This window comes from Castor canadensis, chromosome 16 (assembly GCF_047511655.1).
Source record: "Castor canadensis chromosome 16, mCasCan1.hap1v2, whole genome shotgun sequence".
NCBI lineage: Eukaryota > Metazoa > Chordata > Mammalia > Rodentia > Castoridae > Castor > Castor canadensis.
The window spans coordinates 21314142-21335501 of record NC_133401.1 but is presented as its reverse complement, the minus strand read 5'-3'; the positions used below and the strand labels follow the sequence as shown (position 1 = coordinate 21335501).

The window sequence follows — 21360 nt, the reverse complement described above, 5'->3', positions numbered from 1 at the left end:
CAGAGGGCGCACAAAGCAGCAGCACGTGAACTCCAAGAACTACAACTCCCAGCAGCCCTTCCATCACAAGCAGAAATGGTAGAGGAAAGAGACTCAGATTGTGAGGCCCAATGGCCTCTGGGACTTGTAGTTCTGGAGGGAACCTCGGCCGCAGAGGCGCTCACTCCCAGGTTCTGAAAAAGCGTGGGGCTGGGTCCTTTCCCCTTTCTTTCGGTCTCCATGGTGATGGTTCCGGCAAGGGCCCAGGATTTGGCAGCGGCGGGGCCCGCAGTCCCACTCCCTCCTCTTCACCATCTGCTCCTCCTTCACACCTGGCCCGGAGCCGCGGCCGCCGCCTCCGCACACAGCCGGGGACTCTGTGGCCACACGATGGCGCGTGTGAAAGGCTCCGCTGGCTTCTCCTCCCGAGACCCTGGAGTCCTAGCCCGAAGCCTCCTCCTCCCCGGCGATCCGGGGGTTTCTCAAACACAGTCAAAATCGTGAGACCCAGAGACGCAGCCGGCCCAGGCTGGAGTTGAGGCACTGCGGCGGTCAGTGGCTCCTCGGCTGCCTGGCGCCCGCCCGCCGCCTGGTCTGCTCCTCTCACCCCCTAGCGGGCCGCATCATGAAAATTTAATCCCAAATGCATTTGCGGCCCGATGCGGGGAGGCGGTGGGGATAGGAGTCCCAGCTGAGGCCTGGATCTGGAGGTAGACGCAGCCCGGGAGAAGGCTTGGTCTGGAGAACCGAGCCGGGCGGGACCTGTCTGGTGGCGGGGCACAGAGGAGAGTTGGGGTTCCGCCCTAAGGGGCGGGGCTGCAATTCAGGGGTGGGGACCGAACTCAATAGGCGGGGACAGGTCCCTGGGCCCGGTCAGAACTCATGGCAGGAAGAGACCCTAGGGATGAGACATATTTAGGGGGCGGAGGACGGATCCCAGAGAGCGGGTATATCTCGGAGTCGGGGACACAATTTAGAGGGCGAGGACAAAACTCAACCTGTGGGGACAACGACTCAAAGAGTTGAATAGATCCCTGGCAGCTAGAAAAGAACTCGGAGCGTGGTCAGATTCCAGGGGAGAACCCTGAGTGGGGAGGGCAGTACCGGGTCGCAGAGGGCAAAGGGAATGGGTACAACTCTAGGAAATTCAGAGCGAAGGAAATGTGGGGGGCGGGGGGGACGCACCCCGAGAGGGAGGGATAGGAATTCAAAAGTAGAAAGATGGAAACTCAGAAACGAATGACACTCAAGGGTGAAACATTGGGTGGAGGGAGAAACAAGGGGACAACGGGTGAGTGGTTGTAGGGGCTGAAATGGGAGGGGATCCCTGAGAAAAAAGTCTCGGGACGAGAATGTTGGATCGCAGATGAGACGGGATGAGGATGGAATGGGGTAGGGGGACAAAGTTCAGAAGGCAGATGGGGCTGGGAGGCACAGAATTAGGAAGGATGGGTCAGGAGGATGAAGCACAGGGAAGGCAAAGGAAGATGGAACGGTAGGGGATCGGGAGGAAATTTAGGGGAGCCGAGTCTCAGATGGGGAAGAAAACTCAGGAGCGGAGAGATGTGGGTGGAAGGACCTAGGGAGGATGGAACGCGGGGAGTAATTTAGAGAAGCGATTGGAGTGGCCGATGCAATTTCCAGTGAGTTCAGGACGAAGAAGCCACTGTCTTGGGACAGACAGACAGAGACAGACCCAGTATGAGAGGGCTGAGAAAGAGGGAGGGTCTCCCCTCAAGTGGGGCGTGGCCAGATGGGCGTAGTTTCTCCTCGCCCCGCCCTCGATGCTGAGTCCTGCGACAGCCCCCAGGCAGCCCGCACTCGCAGCCTTGTTCCCCCCGAGCGGAGCTGCGGGGCCGGCCGGGCCGGGGCGGACCCCGGGAACCCGGACGCGGCCGCCCGGGCCCGCGGGCGGGGGGATCGGAGGGGTCACCGGCGACAGAAGCAGCCACCATGGAGTTCCGCCAGGAGGAGTTTCGGAAGCTAGCGGGTCGCGCCCTCGGGAGGCTGCATCGGTGAGCCTGGTGGGGGTCTTAGGAGGGGAGGAGTGCGAGGGTCCAAGGAGGACGCTCATTCCCATCTAGGAGCAGACGGACAGATGGACAGGCGATCCCCCCCAGCATGGCGTGTGTGTGCGCCTGTGTGTGTGTAGGGTCCATCCATCCATCCATCCATCCAGTTTTTCTCTTGGTCTCCGACGGTGCGGTTCTCTCAGTCCAGTCTTGTCCACCTCACCCCACCCTGCGCTCTGCTTTTCCTCTGGGGCTGTACATCCCTTCTCTCTCTGAGTTTCTGTCCACATGTCTGGGTCTCCCTGTTTCCCCACTCGGATCTCTCTTTCCATTTATCTCTGACACTGTCTCCTCTTTTTCCGGATCTCTGTCCACTGTCTCTCTCCCCCTGCTTGGATTTCTGTCCCCCTCCCTCTGATTCTCCCTAGATCTCTACCCACCCTGACTCTAAATCTCAACCACCCTCACTGTTTTACTGAATCTCTGGCCTTCCTTCTTTCCATCTCTGTCTCACTCTTTCTCTGGATCTCTGGCCCCTCTCTCTGGGTCTCTCTATCTCTGGGTCTTTCTCAATTTCTGTCTGTCAGGGATTTTAATCTGCAGCTAAATCGGATTGGGGCCCATTGGTCCTTGTCCTTGAGTGGAGTTAAGCTGTGAGGAAGAAACCAGGGTATCCTGGGTCCTTGGGGGAGAAGGGAGTTGCAGGCCAAAAAATTAGACCCCTGGGATACGATGAACTTCCCAAGGGATATAGGCTAGAGAGGGACTTGCTCCCATCCAGGGCAATGACCCCAGTGACCTGGGTGTCCCTCAGAGTAGTCTGGACACCTTCCCTCAGTCTCTCACCCCCAACCCCAGCTCTGGCTCCAAGTCAGAGAAATTACTCAGCTGCGGAAAAGCCTAAAAATATCTGGCCACAGTATGGGGAGGAGACGTCTGTGCCCCCATGCCCTCAGCCCTGGCTCCACCTTTACTTGGCTCTCAGTCCATGTCACTAGGCCATCCAAGTCCTTTGCTAAGTCTTAACAGTCCTGCTTGCTGCATGCTCACCTCCTGGCTCCAAAGTTACCCCACCCTCTCATAAGATGAGAACACAAATAAGGCTGGACAGAGGGAGGCAGGATGGTGCAGTGTGGGGGGGGTGGCAGTGAGGGAGGGGGAGCTCAGATAACTTCACGCCCTCTTTTTCCAATTTTCCAGCCCCTCCCCACCCTTTTTCTCGCCTCCTTTCACGAGTTTCTCAAAATACATCAGTGCGAAGTCAGGAGAGAGAGACGTGCTGATGGAGGGGGCTGGGGGATGGCGGGAGGAGGGTTGCTTTCTTCTGGCCTCCTCCCTTAGTCTCTTCTCGGATTCTCAACTGGGTTTAGACACCTTACCCTCACCTCTCTGAGCTGATTCCTGGGTCCCCAGAGTTTGCTCAGAGAGCATTCACATCCAAAGCCCAGAGTTCTCTGTGATGGCTGGAGATACTGGGGAGTTTCCTGTATTGGACATAACACATCTCATTTAATCCTCAACAAAGCTGGGGAAGCTGAGGTTCAGCATGACCGTGGGAGCACCAATGGCTGAATTCAAAACCCATCATTTGAACCCAGCCCTTCTCCCTCCCAAGCCTGGGACAGAGACTACAGGTTTTCCTTGAGATGGATGATGCTGGAGTGGGTGGAGGACTGTTGGACCAGGAAACAGATGGTAACCCAGGGTGACTTGGGACAAGGACATGGAGGGGAATGCAGGAAAGATGAGGAGACACATTCCCTCCTTTCTGAGAGCCAGATCTTAGGCAGGGCAACTCTGAGGGCTAGGAATCGATCAGGCCCCATCGCTACTTTTGTGAGTGACCTTGGACATGTTATTTCTGGTTTCTGAGCCTCAGTTTCCTTAATTGTACAAGAGAAGGTAACAGAGGACAGAGATCCTGACACAGGAAAATGGAGAAATCTTCATTTTGGTTAAATATCTACTAAGCGTCACTTTTCCTCAGCATTGACTCCCCAGGCCTGAGTTGGGGGCATCCAAAGAAGGGAGCTGGACCTCTATCTCTGTTCTTGTTTTCAACGTCCCTGGCCTTCTTATCCTAAAATGATTACTGTCACTTTGACCTTCCTTATCTAGTGACTAACATTTCTACTCTTGCACCATTTTATAGATGTGTAATACTGAGGCTCCATTTCAAAAGCTTTGGTTAGAAAGATCTGACATTTCCCAATATAAACAATGAATATCAAATTTCAGGGGCTGAAATCATATCTTGAGTTTCAGGGTCAAATATCGTCCGATGGCAACTTGGGTCAAAGTCTAAGCTGACATGTTCTGATGGGGGAGGGCAGAGAGGGAGTCCTTACTGTTCTGAGTGTTCATTCCAGGGACTTCAATTCCCCTTCTCTCTGACTCTGTCCCCTCCCTCAGGATCTCATTCTTCCCTCCCCCTTCAGTCCACTGCCTCCCTTTTCACCCCTCTTCCATTTCTTACCTGCCTCTCCCTGTCTCTCCAGGACAGGGTGGGGTGGCTGTGTTCTCTCTCGGTCTCTTCCACCTCCCTCCCCCCAGACCGTCTGGCTGTTCTTTCCTCCCCCGTCCTCATCTCCCTCGCCTCCATCTGTTCTAGCCCCTTCCTGGGATCCAGCCCGATCCCCTGGCTGCCTACCCACCTCAGAGGGGCCACACCTCACACCTCAAGTCCCCAGTCTGTCTTTCTTCTGTCTTCCAGTCTCCCCATCTTTCAACATTCTAGGTCTCTATTCTCCTCGCTTTGCCTCTTTGTCTTTTCTCCTGGGTTTCTGTTCCTACCTCTTTTGGGTCTCTGCCTCCCTCTCTGAGTCTCTGTTCTCCTCTCTATCTCTTTCTCTCTGGGTTTCTGACTTCTCTCTCTCTTGGTCTGTGTCCACCCCCCAATCACTCTCCTTTATCCTGTGTTTCTGGCCCTCCCTCTGCATCTCTATGCACCTTTCCCATCTCTGTCACTTCCTTTTGGGTTTTTCCCTACCTGTCTTAAGGTACCTCTCTTTCCCTGCAGCTTCTCCCTGGTTTTGAGGCGGCCCTCCAAATTCCTTATCCATCATCACACTCAATCCTGGATCCAGAACGGGCGGGGGCGAGAGCCACGCTGGGGAATGAGCCAATCTCCCTGCCAGGGCCATCTGTCCCCTGCCAGGACACCAGCCGCCACTCCCCTTCCCAACCCCCTAGGCTGACAGCCTGAACTCTAGGTTCCCCAGGGATGCCCAGGCTGGGCTGCTGGATTCAGGACCATCCTGTACAGTCTCCCCACCCCCACGTTCCTGGGAATGGGCTTCCGGTGGAGTCAGCTGGATGTCAGCCCCACACCTGGGGCCTGGAAACAGTTAAGGGCATGCCATGGGGACAGGGGAAGAGGGGTCGGTATATATAGCAGACATGACTGGGAAGCATCTGTTTCTTTGACACCTTTGCTAAGGTTTCTCCTTAACACCTTTTGCTTCCTCAAATAGACTCAGATCTGGGAGATGGGGCTGGGGAGAGTCTTTGAGCCTTGTGATGGAGGTTGAAGGCACAGGCTGTTGTGTGCCCAAGGGTTGTCTGGAGTCTAAAACTCCAGTTGAGAGAGATGATCGGGCTTATGGAGGTGACTGAGGACTGACACCTGAGTCTGGGAAAGGAGACAGCTGTGGGCCTGAATTCCTGATTTGAGGGAGGTGGAGAAGAAAGGATCCAGATTTCTACGTCCTGGGGAGGGAAGAGAGTCAGGGGCCTGGACCCTAGGATGAGAGGGCCTGCGGGCTTAGAATTCGGGGACTTGAAAAACTGGAGGTTTTGTCCTGGACTCCTGTGTCACAGGGAGGTGGGGGAGGGGGCCCTGGACTGAGTCTTTGCCTCTTGCCGCCCCGCAGTCTTCTGGAGAAGCGACAGGAAGGTACGGAGACGTTGGAACTGAGTGCCGATGGGCGCCCAATGACGACGCAGACACGGGACCCGCCGGTTGTGGACTGCACCTGCTTTGGCCTCCCTCGCCGCTACATTATCGCCATCATGAGCGGTCTGGGCTTCTGCATCAGCTTTGGCATCCGGTGTAACCTGGGCGTGGCCATTGTCTCTATGGTCAACAACAGCACGACCCACCGCGGGGGCCACGTGGTGGTGCAGGTAGCTCAAGGCGGGAGCCCTGCCCACGCCCCGATGACGTCACACCCACCTACAACCGCCCAGGCCACGCCCCTTACAATCCACAGCCTAGTAGCCCCGCCCACGTGTACTGTCCCTTAGCTCTGACCTCTCCTCAAGGCCCTCCGAAGCCCCGCAAACGCAGCATTAGGTCCCCTGTGCGTTCCATCTAGCAGTTTTGCTCAGGACTGCTTCACGCTCATGTCCCTGGGTCACATTTGTTTGATTCAATTCCTATCTCAAATTCCTTCCAGAATTTGGATCCTGGCTTTTCTGAAGCTCAACCTCTACTTAAATCCCACTGGTTGGCTCTGGCCGTTACCTAAAGTCCTGTCCCATCTCAGACTTTCCGCTATTTTAGTTCAGTATAGTAGAGGCCTCGGGGGGTGGGGGGAATCCTGTGGCCTGCAATGAATCCCACCACTCCCTTCCAATCAGGTCCAACCCTAATTTAGCTGCTTCTTGGTCTTGTCTAGACCCTATCCAGCTCACTCCATAAACAGTTGATAAGCCGAATAGAAATGGAGACAGAGAGCCACCCCCACACATGGGCCCTGGGACATTCAGGGAGGGGACACTGAGGCAACAACGCGCCCTGTTGTTGAGATGGTACACCGGCCCTAGCAACGATCGTGAACTCTGACAGAGGGAAGGTGTGAGCTCTGGTTGGCAGGTGTTTTGGAGGCGGGAGGGGCTCTCTATTGCTGATTGGCCAAGGGGCTAAGTCTGTGGGTGCTGATTGGTGGAGGGCAGAGCGTGGGGCAGGGCGGCTAGTTTGATGTGCCTTTTGGCCCACAGAAAGCCCAGTTCAGCTGGGATCCAGAGACTGTCGGCCTCATACACGGCTCCTTTTTCTGGGGCTACATTGTCACTCAGATTCCTGGAGGATTTATCTGCCAAAAATTCGCAGCCAACAGGTACGGTGGTGGGGTCTCAACGTGGGCGGAAACCACAGTTGTGTGCATGGAGTTCGAGAGCGCGGGCTTGGGCTGGGGGCGTGGCTCAAGTGATAGAACGCCTGCCTAGCAAGGTGAGGCCCTGAGTTCAAACCCGAGTACTGTAAAGAAAAAAAAGTGAGTGAGAGAGAGAGATTTTGAGAGATCCTGAATTTAGGGGTCCCCAGGAAAGTAGAAGAGCCTGAATTTGTGGGTAGGTTTAAGAGAAAGGCAGGACTGGAGTTCGGGGTACAAGAGACCTAGGCACCATGGGAAGGGCAGAATCATGGGAATGGCGGGATAGCTGGATCTTTTTTTTGGTTTTGCTTTTTTGGCGTTTTGTTGAGATGAGGTCTTGTTATGTTGCCCAGGGTGGTCTTGAACTCCTGGGCTCAAATGATCCTCCTACCTCAGCCTCCCGAGTAGCTGGGATTACAGGCGTGTCCCACTGTGCCTGGTTTAAGTGAACCCTTTTCTCCTGCTCCTCTCATTAGGGTTTTCGGCTTTGCCATTGTGGCTACCTCCTCCCTCAACATGCTGATTCCCTCAGCTGCCCGCGTCCACTATGGCTGCGTCATCTTCGTGAGGATCCTGCAGGGGTTGGTAGAGGTAAAGCTCAGCTTTATGTGACCTTGGCCTCTCTCTGACTCCATCTTTTCTTGTTGACCTTGGTTTTCTCCTCCCTAGGGAGTCACATATCCAGCCTGCCATGGGATCTGGAGCAAATGGGCCCCACCATTAGAACGGAGTCGCTTGGCAACGACAGCCTTTTGCGGTGAGAGGAAGGGGCTGGAGAACCAGCTCCTGTGTCTGAAGGAGGAGGGGCTGTAACCCAGAAAGGCAAGGGCTGGGGGTCGGCACTTCAGGATCCAAGGAAGATGGGTCTGTTCTCTAGCCTGCATCCTTCCCTCAGGTTCCTATGCTGGGGCAGTGGTCGCGATGCCCCTCGCCGGGGTCCTGGTGCAGTATTCTGGATGGAGCTCTGTTTTCTACGTCTACGGTGAGGGACTCAGACGTCTGGTTCCGTGTGGCTTTGGGGCAGAGCAGGACCGGTAGTCACCCCCCTCCAATCCCCCTCCTGACTCCCCTCAGGCAGCTTCGGGATCTTCTGGTACCTGTTCTGGTTGCTCGTCTCCTACGAGTCCCCGGCACTGCATCCCAGCATCTCGGAGGAGGAGCGCAAGTACATCGAGGACGCCATTGGCGAGAGCGCCAAACTCATGAACCCCGTCACGGTCCGGGCCCTAGACTGCAGGGGTGGGGCGGGGAGGGATGTCCGGGCTCAGACCTGCGCAGCGAGTAGATCCTGGCTCTCAGGGGAGACAGGACTGGAAGGCAAAGAGAGCGGGGCTTGATCCTAGCAGCCAGGTTAAGCCGGGTGGAGGACGTGATTAGCGGGTGCTGGGGGCCGGGCTAGAGCGCGGGGTGGGCGGGATTAGAAGCACAGATGGGCGTGGTTAAAAGAAGCGGAGGCGGAATCAGAATGTGGGAATTTTGCCAGTTGTTGGGGTGGGTGAGGCTAGACTTACAGGGTGTGATTGAATAGAATGACTCCTTGGCTCACATTTATGGGTCCCCGAGGGCCATCTGGGACCTAGACACTGCGAGGGGCTACCGGAGGGCCAGGACCCACCCCTTCATCTCTGATATACCATGGTGAGGATAGGATCCCTTGGTCCCCTCCAGGGCATGTGGCCAGCGCCCATGGGCCCCTAGAGGCTTCAGTGAGGTCAGGATCCCTGGATCTCTGCGGGACTGTAGTGGGGTTCCTGAAGGAACACGAAGTCCCAACCCTGGGCTCCGTGTTAGCGTCCTCTCCCATTGCCCTCCTCCCACAGAAATTTAACACACCCTGGCGGCGTTTCTTTACATCCATGCCAGTCTACGCCATCATAGTGGCCAACTTCTGCCGGAGTTGGACGTTTTACCTGCTCCTTATCTCCCAGCCCGCCTACTTTGAAGAAGTGTTCGGCTTCGAGATCAGCAAGGTAGAACCCTGGAGGAAGGGACGCCGTGGGGGTGAGACTTTGGGTCCGGAGGCAGGGAGTAGCTGGTGGGGCACTTAAAGACTGAGATCGCGAGTGAGCAGCCCCTGAGCACCCCCTCCACCCCCGTACAACTGCTTCCGTAGGTGGGCCTGGTGTCAGCATTGCCACACCTGGTCATGACCATCATCGTGCCCATCGGCGGTCAGATCGCCGACTTCCTGCGGAGCCGCCGTATCATGTCTACTACTAACGTGCGCAAGTTGATGAACTGTGGGGGTGAGTGGGGTGGGGCCTGGGCCTGCTTTTGGGACGGCCTGGGCGGAGTAGAGCGCAGTGGGCGGATCCAATGGGCGGGTCGAGGGGGGGGCGACGATCAGAAGGCGTGGCCAAGGGCGTGACTAATAGGCTAGGGTGAGGGCGGGCCTTTGAGGAAGAGAGCTGCAGGTGGAACCGCCGAGCGGGTGTGCATATCCAGGTGCAACAGAGCTGAGACCAAGGTGGCCCAGGAGGGGCGGGCCTTGCACGGGGCTGGGCAGAGAAGGACGTGAACTGGGGATGAAGAGGGTCGGAGTGTGGGACCTGGGGAGACAAGCCGTATTGTCTATAGAGTGGGAGCAGAAAGGGAAGGAACGAAAGAGGCACAGATGAGGCTGCGATCCTGCATCTTGAGGGCGTGGCCTAGCAAGGAGGTGGGACCACCGAAGACCACGCCAGTGGGCGTGGAAAAAGGCTGGACGTTGTGGCTGAAATGCCGGACCAGGCCCGAGCCAGGCGCTGAGGTGGCCAGGTCCGGACAGACTGGGGTGCAAACAGATCTGCAATGGCGGGGTTGGACAGCCTGCTCCCACCCTGGCCGGCGCTCAGGCGATGCTGCCTTCCGTAGGCTTCGGCATGGAAGCCACGCTGCTGCTGGTGGTCGGCTACTCGCACTCCAAGGGTGTGGCCATCTCCTTCCTGGTCCTCGCCGTGGGCTTCAGCGGCTTTGCCATCTCTGGTGAGGACCGCAGATCCACAGCTTAGGGGACTCTGGGCAACTCTGTAGGGAACTTTCTGGCTCAGAAATGTGCCTCCCTGTCTGGCAAAAAGTGGACTAAAAAGAGAAGGGGTGGGGGTGGGGGCCAGGAACGTCTCCCAGTGCGTGCGCTTCGGGTGAGGCGCCTCCTGAGTTGCCTCCTCGCCAGGGTTCAACGTGAACCACCTGGACATCGCCCCGCGCTACGCTAGCATCCTCATGGGCATCTCCAACGGTGTGGGCACGTTGTCGGGCATGGTGTGCCCTATCATCGTGGGAGCCATGACTAAACACAAGGTCAGTACACCGGCCCTGGCTCCCTCGCCCTCCAAATGCAAGCGTACTTTTTTTTTTTTTTTTTTTTGAAAAAAGGTCTGCCTAAGTTGCCCAGGCTGGCCTGGTACTTACAATCCTCCAGCCTCACCGCCCAAGTGCTGGGATTACAGGCGTGCACTACTAAGCATGACTTTATTAAAATTTCTTTTGAACTTGTGCCTTCTTGGTCACGAGTGTCACCCGCTCTAGGGCTTTGTCCCTTGGCCTCTCTGGTCTCCTTCCTCCCTCTTGATCCATAGCCCCCTCATGTTCACTCTCCACCCTCTTGTTTCCCTGTCCTCTTATTTGACCTCATTCACCATTGTTCTCCCACAGACTCGGGAGGAGTGGCAGTACGTGTTCCTAATTGCTTCTCTGGTGCACTATGGGGGAGTCATCTTCTATGGGGTCTTTGCTTCTGGAGAGAAGCAGCCATGGGCAGAGCCGGAGGAGATGAGCGAGGAGAAGTGTGGCTTCGTTGGCCATGACCAGCTGGCTGGCAGTGACGAAAGTGAAATGGAGGATGAGGCTGAGCCCCCCGGGGCACCCCCTGCTCCTCCTCCTTCCTATGGAGCCACACACAGCACAGTTCAGCCCCCAAGGCCCCCACCCCCTGTCCGGGGCTACTGACCACGTGCCTCCCACTGAATGGCAGTTTCCAGGACCTTCACTCCTCACATTGCTGGCCTGAATGACAGTGGCAAGGAACCCCACTCCCCTCTGTCCTGCCTCAGGCCTAAGAAACAGTCTCCCTTGTTCCCAGTGCTGTCGAATCCTCTTCCCTTCCCAACTGCCTCTCAGGCGTGGTGAAGTTGCCTATTGGCAGTTTCAAGGATACCTGAATTCCCCTAAGGTTTTCCTCCTTCTCCCATTCTGCCTCAGAGGTTCCAAATCTCTCTTTTCAGGGCTTTATTTGAATGGACAGTTCAACTTCTTAGTCTCTTGTGGTTTTGAGGCACCTCACCCTTTCCTTGAATTCCAGGAATGCTCAGGCTAACCCCTGAGACCCACCCTCCCCAAAAAGTTCAAGGTCCTCCTCCTGAAGTTCCAAATTTCACCTCACTCTATTCTGTATTTCCTAGGTTGGTTTAACCAATCACCCATCCCCGCCATTCCAGGGATTAATTCTCACCAGCGTTTATGAGGGGAAATGGTGGTTTCAAGTCTCCCCTCTCCTCCTTTCACCCCTTCCTTCACCAGCAGATCCTGCTGAAGGACTAAATTCCCCCATCCTTCTCCTTTAGCTTAGTACAATGTCTGGGGAAACAACCAAAATGGCAGTTTTGACAAAATGCCTCTTTCTATCCCATGCACTTTTTCTGAGTTTTCAGGTCTAAAATAGGGGCTGCTTGACTCAATTTAATTGTTTGAAGCCACCACCATTGAACTTCCCCTTGGTGGCTTCAAGGTGCCCTCTTCCCCCTAAATCCTTGCACTTTATTCTCCTGGGTGGTTTCAAACTACCCTTAGTTTCTCAGTGGCCATTTGTTGTGTCCCTCAGGGGTTAAATGACTCAGAATCTGGGATCCTTCTCTCCCAGATACCCCTCTTTCAGCTTAGAATTTGGGGAATAATGTAGAAGTCACAGAATCCCAGGAAGGGAATGAAGCTCCTAGAGAGGGGTGTTTTGCCTGGGGCAGGGTTGTGTCTTGGTGTTTCTGTCTGTGACCGTAAATCCTGCCCTGCCCCACTCCCAATAAAAAGCTCTGGTGTACAGATTCAGTTGTCACTGGTTGTGGGGGTCAAAGGGATCCTGATCTGTAGTCTCTCTTCAGACCCCGGGGTCCAGGCCCCAGCCTCCTCCCTCAGACCCAGGGGTCCAGACCCTGGCTTCCTCCCTCAGACCCAGGGGTCCAGACCCAGCCCTCCTTCCTCAGACCCAGGGGTCCAGGCCCCAGCCCTCCTCCCTCAGACCCAGGGGTCCAGACCCAGCCTCCTCTCTCAGATCTAAAAATACTAGCCCTGGTACTTAGTCCCCTGTCCCTCCTCCCTCATTTCCACTGGACTGAGACCCTAGCCCCTGATGCAGCAGGACTCAGGCAGAGGAGGTGACTAGCTGTGGAAATACGGGATTTATTCGGTCTCAGACTGTGTTCCAGTCACAGCGAAAGCATCTGTGTGTTGGACCCTCTATGGGAGAAGTCCGCTAAGGAGCAAAGCATGCAGCAGGCACAGGCCTCCTAGATTCTCCTCTACTGTGGGAACTCACAGGTCCGGCGGGACCAGAAGGGGCTCAAACGAAGTTGTTGGGGAGCGTGGCGGGCGACAATGCCTCCAGGCGCTGGGGTGGAGCCCCGCGGGGCGGTGGGGGCAGCTTGGGTGGCAGCGGAGGTGTGGGCGGCGGCTGCTTGGTGGCGATGTGCGAAGGGACCCAGGCGTCCGGTGCATAAAAGAAGAGGTCGTAGGGGTCCTTCGGAGCGTCTAAATGCATAACTGAAGAAGCAGAGGGGCGGATCACTGGGCCGGGGCTCCGCCCCTCTGCTGTGCCTCTGGCCAATGAAGAGGCTGGAGAAAGGATTCCCGCCATCTATTGGAACTTGGTTTCAAAGAAAAAGGTGAGAATAAACCAGGAGGGGCGTGGCCTATGGGAAGGGGCGTGGCCTGAAGACTAGGGGGCGGGGAACACAGGGCTCCAGCGCGGCGCAGCGGAAGGAGGAAAGGGCGGGCTGGTTGCGGACCTGAGGTTCCAGATCTAAGGCAGTTGTCAGCCGGGCTAGCTGTGAACCTAGGGGGAACCTACGGTGGGGTCCAAGGTTTCACTGACCCTGGATGTGGGACCTGAACATTTGGTAGGGCGCTGTATAGTGCCCTGCAAGACCAGGTTAAGGAACTTGGAGGCACTCAAGGAACACAACACTCACCAGGTTCATCTCCACTGTCCCGGAGCCGGTGGTGTGAGAAGGGCCGGTGCCGGGCCGCCCGGCGGTAGAGACACCACAGCAGAAGGACGACGCCGATCAGCAGCCCGGTACCCGCGAAGAACAGGCACAGAGCCCCTCCTGTGGCACCGCGGGGACGACCCACCAGAGCCACGCCTGAAGGGGAGGACTGCAATCTGAGTGCCTAGCCCTCCTCCCTCCGACCTGACCTGGGGTTCCACCCACCTCCTCCACAAGGGGGTCCACGGACCTCCTCCCTCTGATCTGGGGGGGTCCATGGACCTCCTCCCTCTCACCCGGGATCCACCGACCTCAGACCAGGGAATCCAAATCCAGCCCTCCTCCCAGACACCCAGGGGTCCAAAGCCCCAAACATCCTCCCAGAGACCAAAGATCCGACTCCAGCCCTCCTCCCTCGGGAGGTCCAGGTCCCAGCCTTCTCCAGGAGTCCAGGTCCTCTGCCCACCTCCTTCAGACCCAGAAGTCCAGACCCCCATCCTCCTTCCTCAGACCCAGGAGTCTTGGCCCCAGCCCTCCTCCTTCAGACTCAAGTCCCTTCTCCCTCAGACCCAGGGGACCAGGCCCCAGCCCTCCCTCAGACCCAGGAGTCTGCTCTTCCCCTCACCGGTCTCTTTCACTCGCTCCACCACGATGATAGTGTTGACTCTCTCATCTCGGCTGCGCCTCTGGGGGACTCGTGGAGTGGCAGGGGCCATCCGATTTTGGGGCCCTGGAGGTTCAGGGGGGCCAGCAATCCGTGCTGAGGGGGGAGGGTTGTTGGGTGTTTCAAGGTCTGAGTTTGGGGGCTCCTTCCCTAGAGAATCTGAGGTGGGTGGTTTTGGGGAGTCAGGCTGTGTGGCTGCAGAAACTTCTGGGTTGGGATTCTGGTGCAGGTCATTCAGGGCAGTGGCCTCGTCCTTGAAGGGCACAGGTGTTTCTGGGTGGAGGCGAGTGGTTTCAGGATCAGAGGTCATGGGAGTCTCTGCTGCATCTTGGTGGGGGGTTGTGGGGTTCTCAGGGGAGCTAGAGGTGAGAGTGACATGGGACTCCGCATGTGGGGTTTCAGTAGGATCAGGATGGGTGTTTGGGAGTAACTCAGAGTGTGGGGTCTCAGTGGCGTCAGGGTCATGGGTTTCTAGAGATTTGGTGCCCAGTGGTTTGGTGGGGTCAGGACTTGGGGTTTCAAGGATGTTAGCAAGTGAGATTTGGTGGCCATTAAATTTGGAAATTTCTGGTAATTCTTGCTGTGTAGTTTGCATAGGGCCAATGTTTGGGGTCTCAGGAAATTCTGGGTGTGAAGTTTTGGTGGGATAAGATTTGGGGATCTCAGGGGATCCTGGGTGTGGAGTTTCAGTCACGTCAGTTTGGGGGGTCTCAGAAGGTTCTGGATGTGTCGCTTTGGATTGATTAGTTTGGGTGGCGACCAGGGATTCTGATATGGGGGTTATGAGTGATTCAGGCTTGGGGGTCTCAGGAGACTTTGGGTGGGGAAGTTCTTGGAAGTCAGGGCTGGGGGTCTCACTGAAGCCAAGGGCAGAGGTCTCGGGGGCCACTGCATGGGGCGTCTTGGAGGGCTCAAGATAAACAGTCACAGGGAATTCTGGGTTAGGCTGGTCTCCAGTGGAGGTTTCAAGAGCACCAGGTGAAGTCTCGGTGGGGTGGCCCATGCCCTGGAAGTCAGAACCCGCAGGCAGAGAGGCCGATGGGGCGGCCTTGGAACCCAGCTGGGCGAGGAGGAAGACCAGGAGGAAGAGGACCGGGCCAACCGAACTCAAACTCATAGCTCTGGAAGATGCCTTAGCTGTGGTGGGAGCAGGTAGGAAGGGGTCAAGGCGGGAGCACCCCTGGCACCCCGCCCACTCAACGAGACCACGCCCAACAGAGTCCCCGCCCACTCGAGAGGCCACGCCCACGGACTCCCAGGTTGACCCTGGGGAGAGGAGCAGAACCCAATGGCAACTCCCCAAAGGCTATGGGGCAGTAGCCATAGTAGCTAAGAGAGACGGAGGCTCGAGGCTTCTTGGAAGTCTTAATTTCCTTTTCTGTTTCCCAGGAGGGTCCCCCCAAAATTGGGAAATCATGACGTCTCTCCAAGACCCACAAATCTTCAACTTGTACATTGAGGGGTGTGGAAACCCTGAGGGGACACAGAATCACATTCCTCTCTGAGAGAGCCCAAGACAAGGTCACTCAACAGTTGTTTACAAGAGAGGAAGCTCAGAAGGAAGGTCTGGGGACAGGAATCTGGGAGCCATGAGAGAAGACTCTTGGGTTCAGGGCAGTGAGATTTTGGGGCATTCAGACTCCTGAGTCCCACAGGGTGAGGGGATTGAGTATACAAATCCCTGGTTCTTCCCAGAGGTTAGAAGTATGGAAATTTTTGAAACAGGGTCTCAGGCTGGCCTTGAATTCTCAGAATCTCCTGCCTCAGCCTCCCCATTGCTGGGATTACAGACTAGCACAACCATGCCCAGCTACAGAACCCTAGACTCTTGGTGGGGGGGGAGCTGTATTACAGGGGAGAAAGGAGATGGTTGATGTTGGGCCTTGAGTTAGAAGGGGTTTGGGACCCCCAAGTCCTAGGGGTTTGGACTCAGCCTGGTGGGCCTGACTGGGGTGAGGAGCTCTGAGGCATGACTGTCAGGCTCCCTGTTTATTGAAGATGGGGTCAGGATCCAGCACTCAGGGGTTGGTCTTTACAGTGCATTGGTCTGTGGTCTGGTGGAATTGGAGATGGGATATGCCTGGGTGGGACAAGGTCTCTTGGGGTCCTGGGGTCTCTTACCTGCTCAGTAGTGTCCAAGAAAACAGCAGGTGACTTGAGGTGGATGCAGAGACCAGTGAAATCTGTAGAGTGGCTCTGGGCGTGGCAGGAGCAAGGGTCCCAGAGGCGCACAGGTGACACACCTGACCCCCTCCCTGGGGATCCTGGGAACCTAGCGACTAGTCAGGAGATTAGGTTCTTAAAGGGACAGACATAAAGGACATGTCTCTGGGGTGGAGAAGGGATTGATGATCTGGGGAGTGATGTCACATAAGCAAACTGTCTTCCTTTTGAAGCCAAGGGTCCACTGGCTGTGGTGGTACAGCCTATAATCCCAGCTCTTGGGAGAGAAAGGCAGGAGGATCTCAAATTGGAAGTCAGCCTAGGCTATGTAGCCCAGGAAAGAAAAGAAAGAAAGAAAGAAAGAAAGAATTCAAGAAAGAGAGAAATGGAAAGAAGGAAGGAAGGAAGGAAAAGAAAGGAAAGGAAGGCTCCTGACTTTCACCCTCTCCTACCCTCAACCCAAGTTTCCTGATTCTTCCTGACTTTTAAACTCTGAGTCAAGGTCCCTAGCCCCCCTTCACACTCCAGATTCAGAAATTCAGGTCCCCAAACTCTTCCTTCTGTAGCACCTAGGAGTCTGGGTCTCTTAGGTCTTGGAATCCAAGCTGTCTCCCTTCTTTCTGGGGCAGTAAGAGCCCCAGTTCCATATCTCAGATTGCTGCTGCCATATAGGACTTCCAACCTTTCCCATGTTCCCACTGTATATGTGGAGCTCCCCTTTTAAAAGTCCACATTGGCTTGGGTGTGGTGGTTCACTCCTATAATCCCAGCTACTCAGGAAGCAGAATTAAGAGGATTGAAGCCCGAGGTCCACCCAGGCAAAAATATGAGACCTTACTTGAAAAATAACAAAAGCAAAAAAAGGACTGGTAGCATGGCTTGAATGGTAGAGCACCTGCCTAGCAAGCATGAGGCCTTGAGTTCAAATCCCAGTACCACCAAAAAGGAAAGAAAGGAACATCCATGTGAGGGGATTGGGCTTTATCTTCACAACATCCACAGTGGAGCTTGAACCCTTGTCTGTGTTTCCCCCTTCACCTGTCTCCACATCTTACCCTGTGTGCCCTCAGCCACCTCTAGCCCGTTCTCCTTCCCATCTCTCCGTCTCTAGTTGTCTCCCTGGGTTTATCTGTCCAGGCTGCTGTCCTTCCATCTTCTCTGTTTCAGCCTTCTCCCTCCATCTCCATCTGGTTCTGGCTCTTTGCCTCTCTCTTCTGTCTGCCTTCCTTTTCCTTCTTTCTTCCTCTGATGTTCCTTTTATACTCTTTTTTTTTTCTTGAGTGGAACTGGGGTTTGAGTTTAGGACTACGCACTTGCAAAGCACACACCCTGTTGCTTGAGCCACCCCTCCAGCCCATTTTGCTCTGGTTGTTTTGGAGATGGGTTCTAACTATTTGTCCAGGCTGGCCTTGAACCACAATCCTCCTGATTTTAGCCTCCCAAGAAACAAGGATTACAGGCGTGAGCCACAGGCACCTTTTTTATTCGTGTCCCCTTCCTGTTCACCCTCTGTCTTTGTCTCTTGTGATTATTTCTTCCCTTTGTCTCTGTTTCTTCTCATCAGTCCATCCTCTCTGTTGCCTTCTCTCTCTCTCTCTCTCTCTGACTTCTGTCGGTCCCTCTGCAGCCTCTATTTTTATCCCTCTGACACACCCCCTATGTCCACTTCTCTGTCTTGTCGTCTCTCCCCCTCCCTCTTCTCAGGTCCCAATTAGTTGGTGGCGGCCAAGGCAGCGCACGGCCCCCACGGCTCCTCATTACAGCCAGCGGCTCCTAATGAGCCCGGGGGGCGGCTGACCCGGCGCCCCCAGCCCGGCCTGCGTCACAGCCTGTGGCGGGGGCTGCGCTGGGGATATAAGGGGGCTGCGGGGCGGCACTGCCCAAGCCCACTGCGCAGTAAGGGGGCCTGTGGGAGCTGCTGGGGACGGTGGATGGTGGGCCTGGGGTTCTGGGCGTAGGGTGGAACTTCCCCAGCCCTTCCTTCTCTCTCTGCACAGGTGATGGAGACCCGTCAGGTGTCCAGGAGCCTTCGGCTGCGGCTGCTGCTGCTGCTGCTGCTGCTGCTTGTGCCTTGGGGCACCCGCACTGCCTCAGGTGTTGCCCTGCCCCCCGCAGGGGTCTTCAGGTAGGTGCGCGGCCCGGGGACAAGGGGACAGAAGCCCGGAGAGAGGGCAAAGAGCCCCAAGGACAGACTGTCGTGGATTGCGGGGGAGGGAAGAAGAGCAGGGGGACAGAGAATCAGTAAAAGAGACACACAAAGATTCATTCAGGCTTGGAGAGATTTTTTTTTTTTGGAAGGAGTCGGTGAAGAAATGGATTTTTTTTTGGGGGGGGGTCACATTTATTAGGGTCGTTTATTGGGGTCTACTGTGCCAGGTCATGCGGGCGCGCTGGGGGCAGGCAAGTGGATCCTACTCCCTCTCGGTAATCAGGGAGCTTCGAACCTGGGTTGCAGGGAGACAGACATCAGGAGACAGACAGACAGACAGAGATAGCATAGTAAGGAGGCTTCGCAGGGAAGACCGGCGGCGGCGGGTGGAGGGGCCTGGCCGCGCGTTCAACCGCGTCTCTCGGTGTCCCTGCAGCCTCCACACCCCTGGCCGGGCCTCGGCGGGTCCAGCCACCCGCCTGTCGCGACGGAGCCTGGCGCTGGCGGACGACGCGGCCTTCCGGGAGCGCGCGCGGCTGCTGGCCGCCCTCGAGCGCCGCCACTGGCTGAACTCGTACCTGCACAAGCTGCGGGTGCTCGGCGCGCCCTAAGCCCCGGCCTCCCCGCCCCAATAAAGACCCTGCCGCGCGCCCCCGGCTGCGCCTCCTTCCTGCGCCACCTGTGCGCGTGCGTGAGTGTGTGTGTGCGCGCGCGCGCGTGTAGGTCCTGGGGCGCGATCTGCGCCGGGCACTCTGGCATCTCACCCCTCAGCCCTCTCTCTCTCTCTCACTCTCTCTCTCTCTCTCTCTCTCTCTCAGGACTGGGGTTTGAACTCAGGGCTTCTCACTTGCAAAGTAGGTGCTCTACCGCTTGAACCACACCTCCAGTCCATTTTGTTCTGGTTATTTTGGAGATGGGAGTCTCCAAGAACTATGTGCCCTGGCCGGCCTTCAACCGAGATTCTCCCCATCTCAGCCTCCCAAGTAGCTGGGATTACAGGCGTGAGCCACCTGTGTCTGGCTCTTTTCTTTCTTCCCTTCCACGCTCCCCCACCCCCCTGCTTCTCTCTGACTTCCTTCCTCCCTCTGGATCTTGTTCTATTCCAGTTCTGTTCCCTCCTCTGACCTAGGACATACGTTCTTCCAACCTGTCGCCTGCTCCCTGGTTCCCAGTAACCCCTGAGGTCTCAGAGCCCTGTCTCTGGGTCTCCTTCCTCTCTGTCAGTCGTGCTGTCTCCTCTGAAGCTCTATATTTCTCTTTTCACTCCCTGCCTTCCTGGCCCTCCGGAGATTTTCTCTCTCTACTCTTTTCTCCTTGAAACTTTTCTTAATCACCCCACCCCTTATCTCTCTGCTTGGGTCTCCATTTCTCTCTCCTGCAGCTCTGGTTTTTCCTGACTTCGCTGTCTCCCCCTCTGTCTCCTCTAGACCTCTCCATGGGCGCAGGCACGCACCCTGCCTGGCATCCAAGCCCAGGCTCCCATTCCCAGCCTCGCGATCTTGAGACGGGCTCCTAAACTCTCTGCGCCTCCTTCCCCTCATCAGTTAATGAGAATTAAACCAGGTACCCCACTCGACGGTTTCAACACAGCGCCCGACGCCTTGATGAAATGCTTTTACTAGAAAAGGCTTTCTCCTCTCTTGAAGCAGCCTCCAGCAGTTTCTTCACGGCTTTCAGACTGCGACCTTCCGGAGACACCACTGGGGCGCCAGGCCCAGTGCGGGAGGGGGAGGGAGGAGAGAGGGGACCAGGAAGGGAGGTCCCCTGGGAAGGGAGGGGGGAAACACCTGGGCCGCAGGTGAAGCAAGGAAGCAGCCAATCAGATCCGCCTCCCCTCCCCCCGCCCCAGGCCAGGCCAGGCCTTCAGCCCCGCTCCTTAATGGTGACTTGGCATCTGGTTACTCCTTCGGGACGCGGAGGGCGCTGACCCACTGCCGCGCGTGTGGCCGCGAGGGAACGCAGCTCGTGCGGACCGCGCTCTGATTGGTTTAAAGGAGGTGGATCCCGGCAGCCGGCGCGCGGGAAATGGGGCGGGGCTGACGTGTAGTGGTTGGGGAGATCTCCTCAAATTTGCATTTCCGGAGGGTGGGCTGAGTTCTAATTGGCCCTTAGGCCGTGGGGGCGGGACTCTTTCTTTAGCGTCATTCAGAAATAACCGCACAAGGAAGGAATAACTGCATTTTTCACAACCATCCGGAGTTGGCCTAATTTTACAAATGAAAAATGGGGCCGGATGCTGGTGGCTGACGCCTGTAATCCTTGCTACTTAGGAGGCAGAGATCAGGAGGATTGCGGTTCGAAGCCAGCCCAGGCTATATACATATACAATAGCCAACACAAAACAGCTAGCAGAGTGGCTCCAGTGGTAGGGCCCTTGCCTAGCACATGTGGGGCCCTAAGTTCAGGTCCCAGTACTGCCAAAAAAATTACCGATAAAATAAAAATAAAAGCAGCTGGGTGTGCTGCATAATTCATGGGGTGGTGGCTGGGCTCTCCAGACCCTGGGGAGGTAGAGACACAGTGAGGAGGAGAGAAATGACAGAAGCGTCCAGAAGCCCCTTCTGAGCAGCCTGACAGTGTATGGGGGAGAAACCTTACAAGGCTGCACAGTGGCAGCCTGTGGGTGGCCCCCAAAATGTTTTGCAGGTCCAAGCCCTGCAGCACTTTTTCAATAATATGAAGCAATTGCTGCGGTAGACACTAATGCGTCTTCCTCAAATGCACCCTTACTGACAGAGATTCCATTTGTGCAGCAGCATGCCCAGCCCAGGAGAGGTGCTCTGCCTCCCAGGTATCCCAGCCTCCCTTTGCAGCTAGGGATGGTGCCAGCAGCATGGCCCATGAGGCTTACACACAAGTCTGCTGGCTGCTCTCCCTTGCCCCTGCAGTGTGATGGAGAAAGCTATGACAACTGTCATCTCCTAAGGACAGAGGGGCTAGAGACCTTGGCTCTGGGGCTGCTGTGACTCAGCTAAGGGCTCTCAGCTGTCCTCCTCCCTTCAGACTTGTTTAGTGAGGAATAATCCTTAGTGCTGAAGTTATCATTGGGTGTGTTTTGTTAAGAAATGGAAAGCCGGGCATGGTGGTACCCTTCTGTGATCCCAGCACTAGGGAGGCTGAC

General features: G+C 56.3%; 3 protein-coding genes across 3 annotated transcripts; 2 read left to right on the top strand and 1 right to left on the bottom strand.

Annotated features, from left to right (window-relative positions):
- The first annotated feature begins 1532 nt into the window (after positions 1–1532).
- On the top strand, positions 1533–12102 carry Slc17a7 (solute carrier family 17 member 7). Its single transcript, XM_020159883.2, has 12 exons — positions 1533–1994; positions 5864–6116; positions 6933–7051; positions 7564–7678; positions 7757–7844; positions 7983–8069; positions 8162–8304; positions 8908–9057; positions 9201–9333; positions 9941–10051; positions 10239–10366; positions 10721–12102. The coding sequence occupies exons 1-12, from the start codon at positions 1933–1935 to the stop codon at positions 11012–11014; spliced, it is 1683 nt and encodes a 560-aa protein (XP_020015472.1). The 5' UTR covers positions 1533–1932; the 3' UTR covers positions 11015–12102.
- A 515-nt stretch (positions 12103–12617) lies between these two features.
- On the bottom strand, positions 12618–15383 carry Gfy (golgi associated olfactory signaling regulator). The gene is made up of 4 exons (XM_020159936.2): positions 15365–15383; positions 13889–15193; positions 13246–13419; positions 12618–12817 (listed from the first exon to the last, which is right to left on the bottom strand). Exons 1-4 carry the CDS (start codon positions 15381–15383, stop codon positions 12618–12620), a joined length of 1698 nt encoding a protein of 565 aa, XP_020015525.2.
- Positions 15384–18090: 2707 nt separating this feature from the next.
- On the top strand, positions 18091–18850 carry Pth2 (parathyroid hormone 2). The gene is made up of 2 exons (XM_020159880.2): positions 18091–18215; positions 18676–18850. The coding sequence occupies exons 1-2, from the start codon at positions 18091–18093 to the stop codon at positions 18848–18850; spliced, it is 300 nt and encodes a 99-aa protein (XP_020015469.2).
- The last annotated feature ends 2510 nt before the right edge of the window (positions 18851–21360 follow it).

Bases quoted from the DNA above. Each gene is read 5' to 3' on its own strand.
- Slc17a7 (XM_020159883.2), top strand. From the start codon at position 1,933: ATGGAGTTCCGCCAGGAGGAGTTTCGGAAGCTAGCGGGTCGCGCCCTC. The intron at 9,334-9,940 runs GTGAGTGGGGTG...TGCCTTCCGTAG, and splicing joins CAAGTTGATGAACTGTGGGG to GCTTCGGCATGGAAGCCACG. The intron at 10,367-10,720 runs GTCAGTACACCG...GTTCTCCCACAG, and splicing joins GAGCCATGACTAAACACAAG to ACTCGGGAGGAGTGGCAGTA.
- Pth2 (XM_020159880.2), top strand. From the start codon at position 18,091: ATGGAGACCCGTCAGGTGTCCAGGAGCCTTCGGCTGCGGCTGCTGCTG. The intron at 18,216-18,675 runs GTAGGTGCGCGG...GTGTCCCTGCAG, and splicing joins CCCCCCGCAGGGGTCTTCAG to CCTCCACACCCCTGGCCGGG.
- Gfy (XM_020159936.2), bottom strand. The intron at 13,420-13,888 runs GTGAGGGGAAGA...CCTCCCCTTCAG, and splicing joins GGAGCGAGTGAAAGAGACCG to GCGTGGCTCTGGTGGGTCGT. The intron at 12,818-13,245 runs GTGAGTGTTGTG...CTGCTTCTTCAG, and splicing joins GGACAGTGGAGATGAACCTG to TTATGCATTTAGACGCTCCG.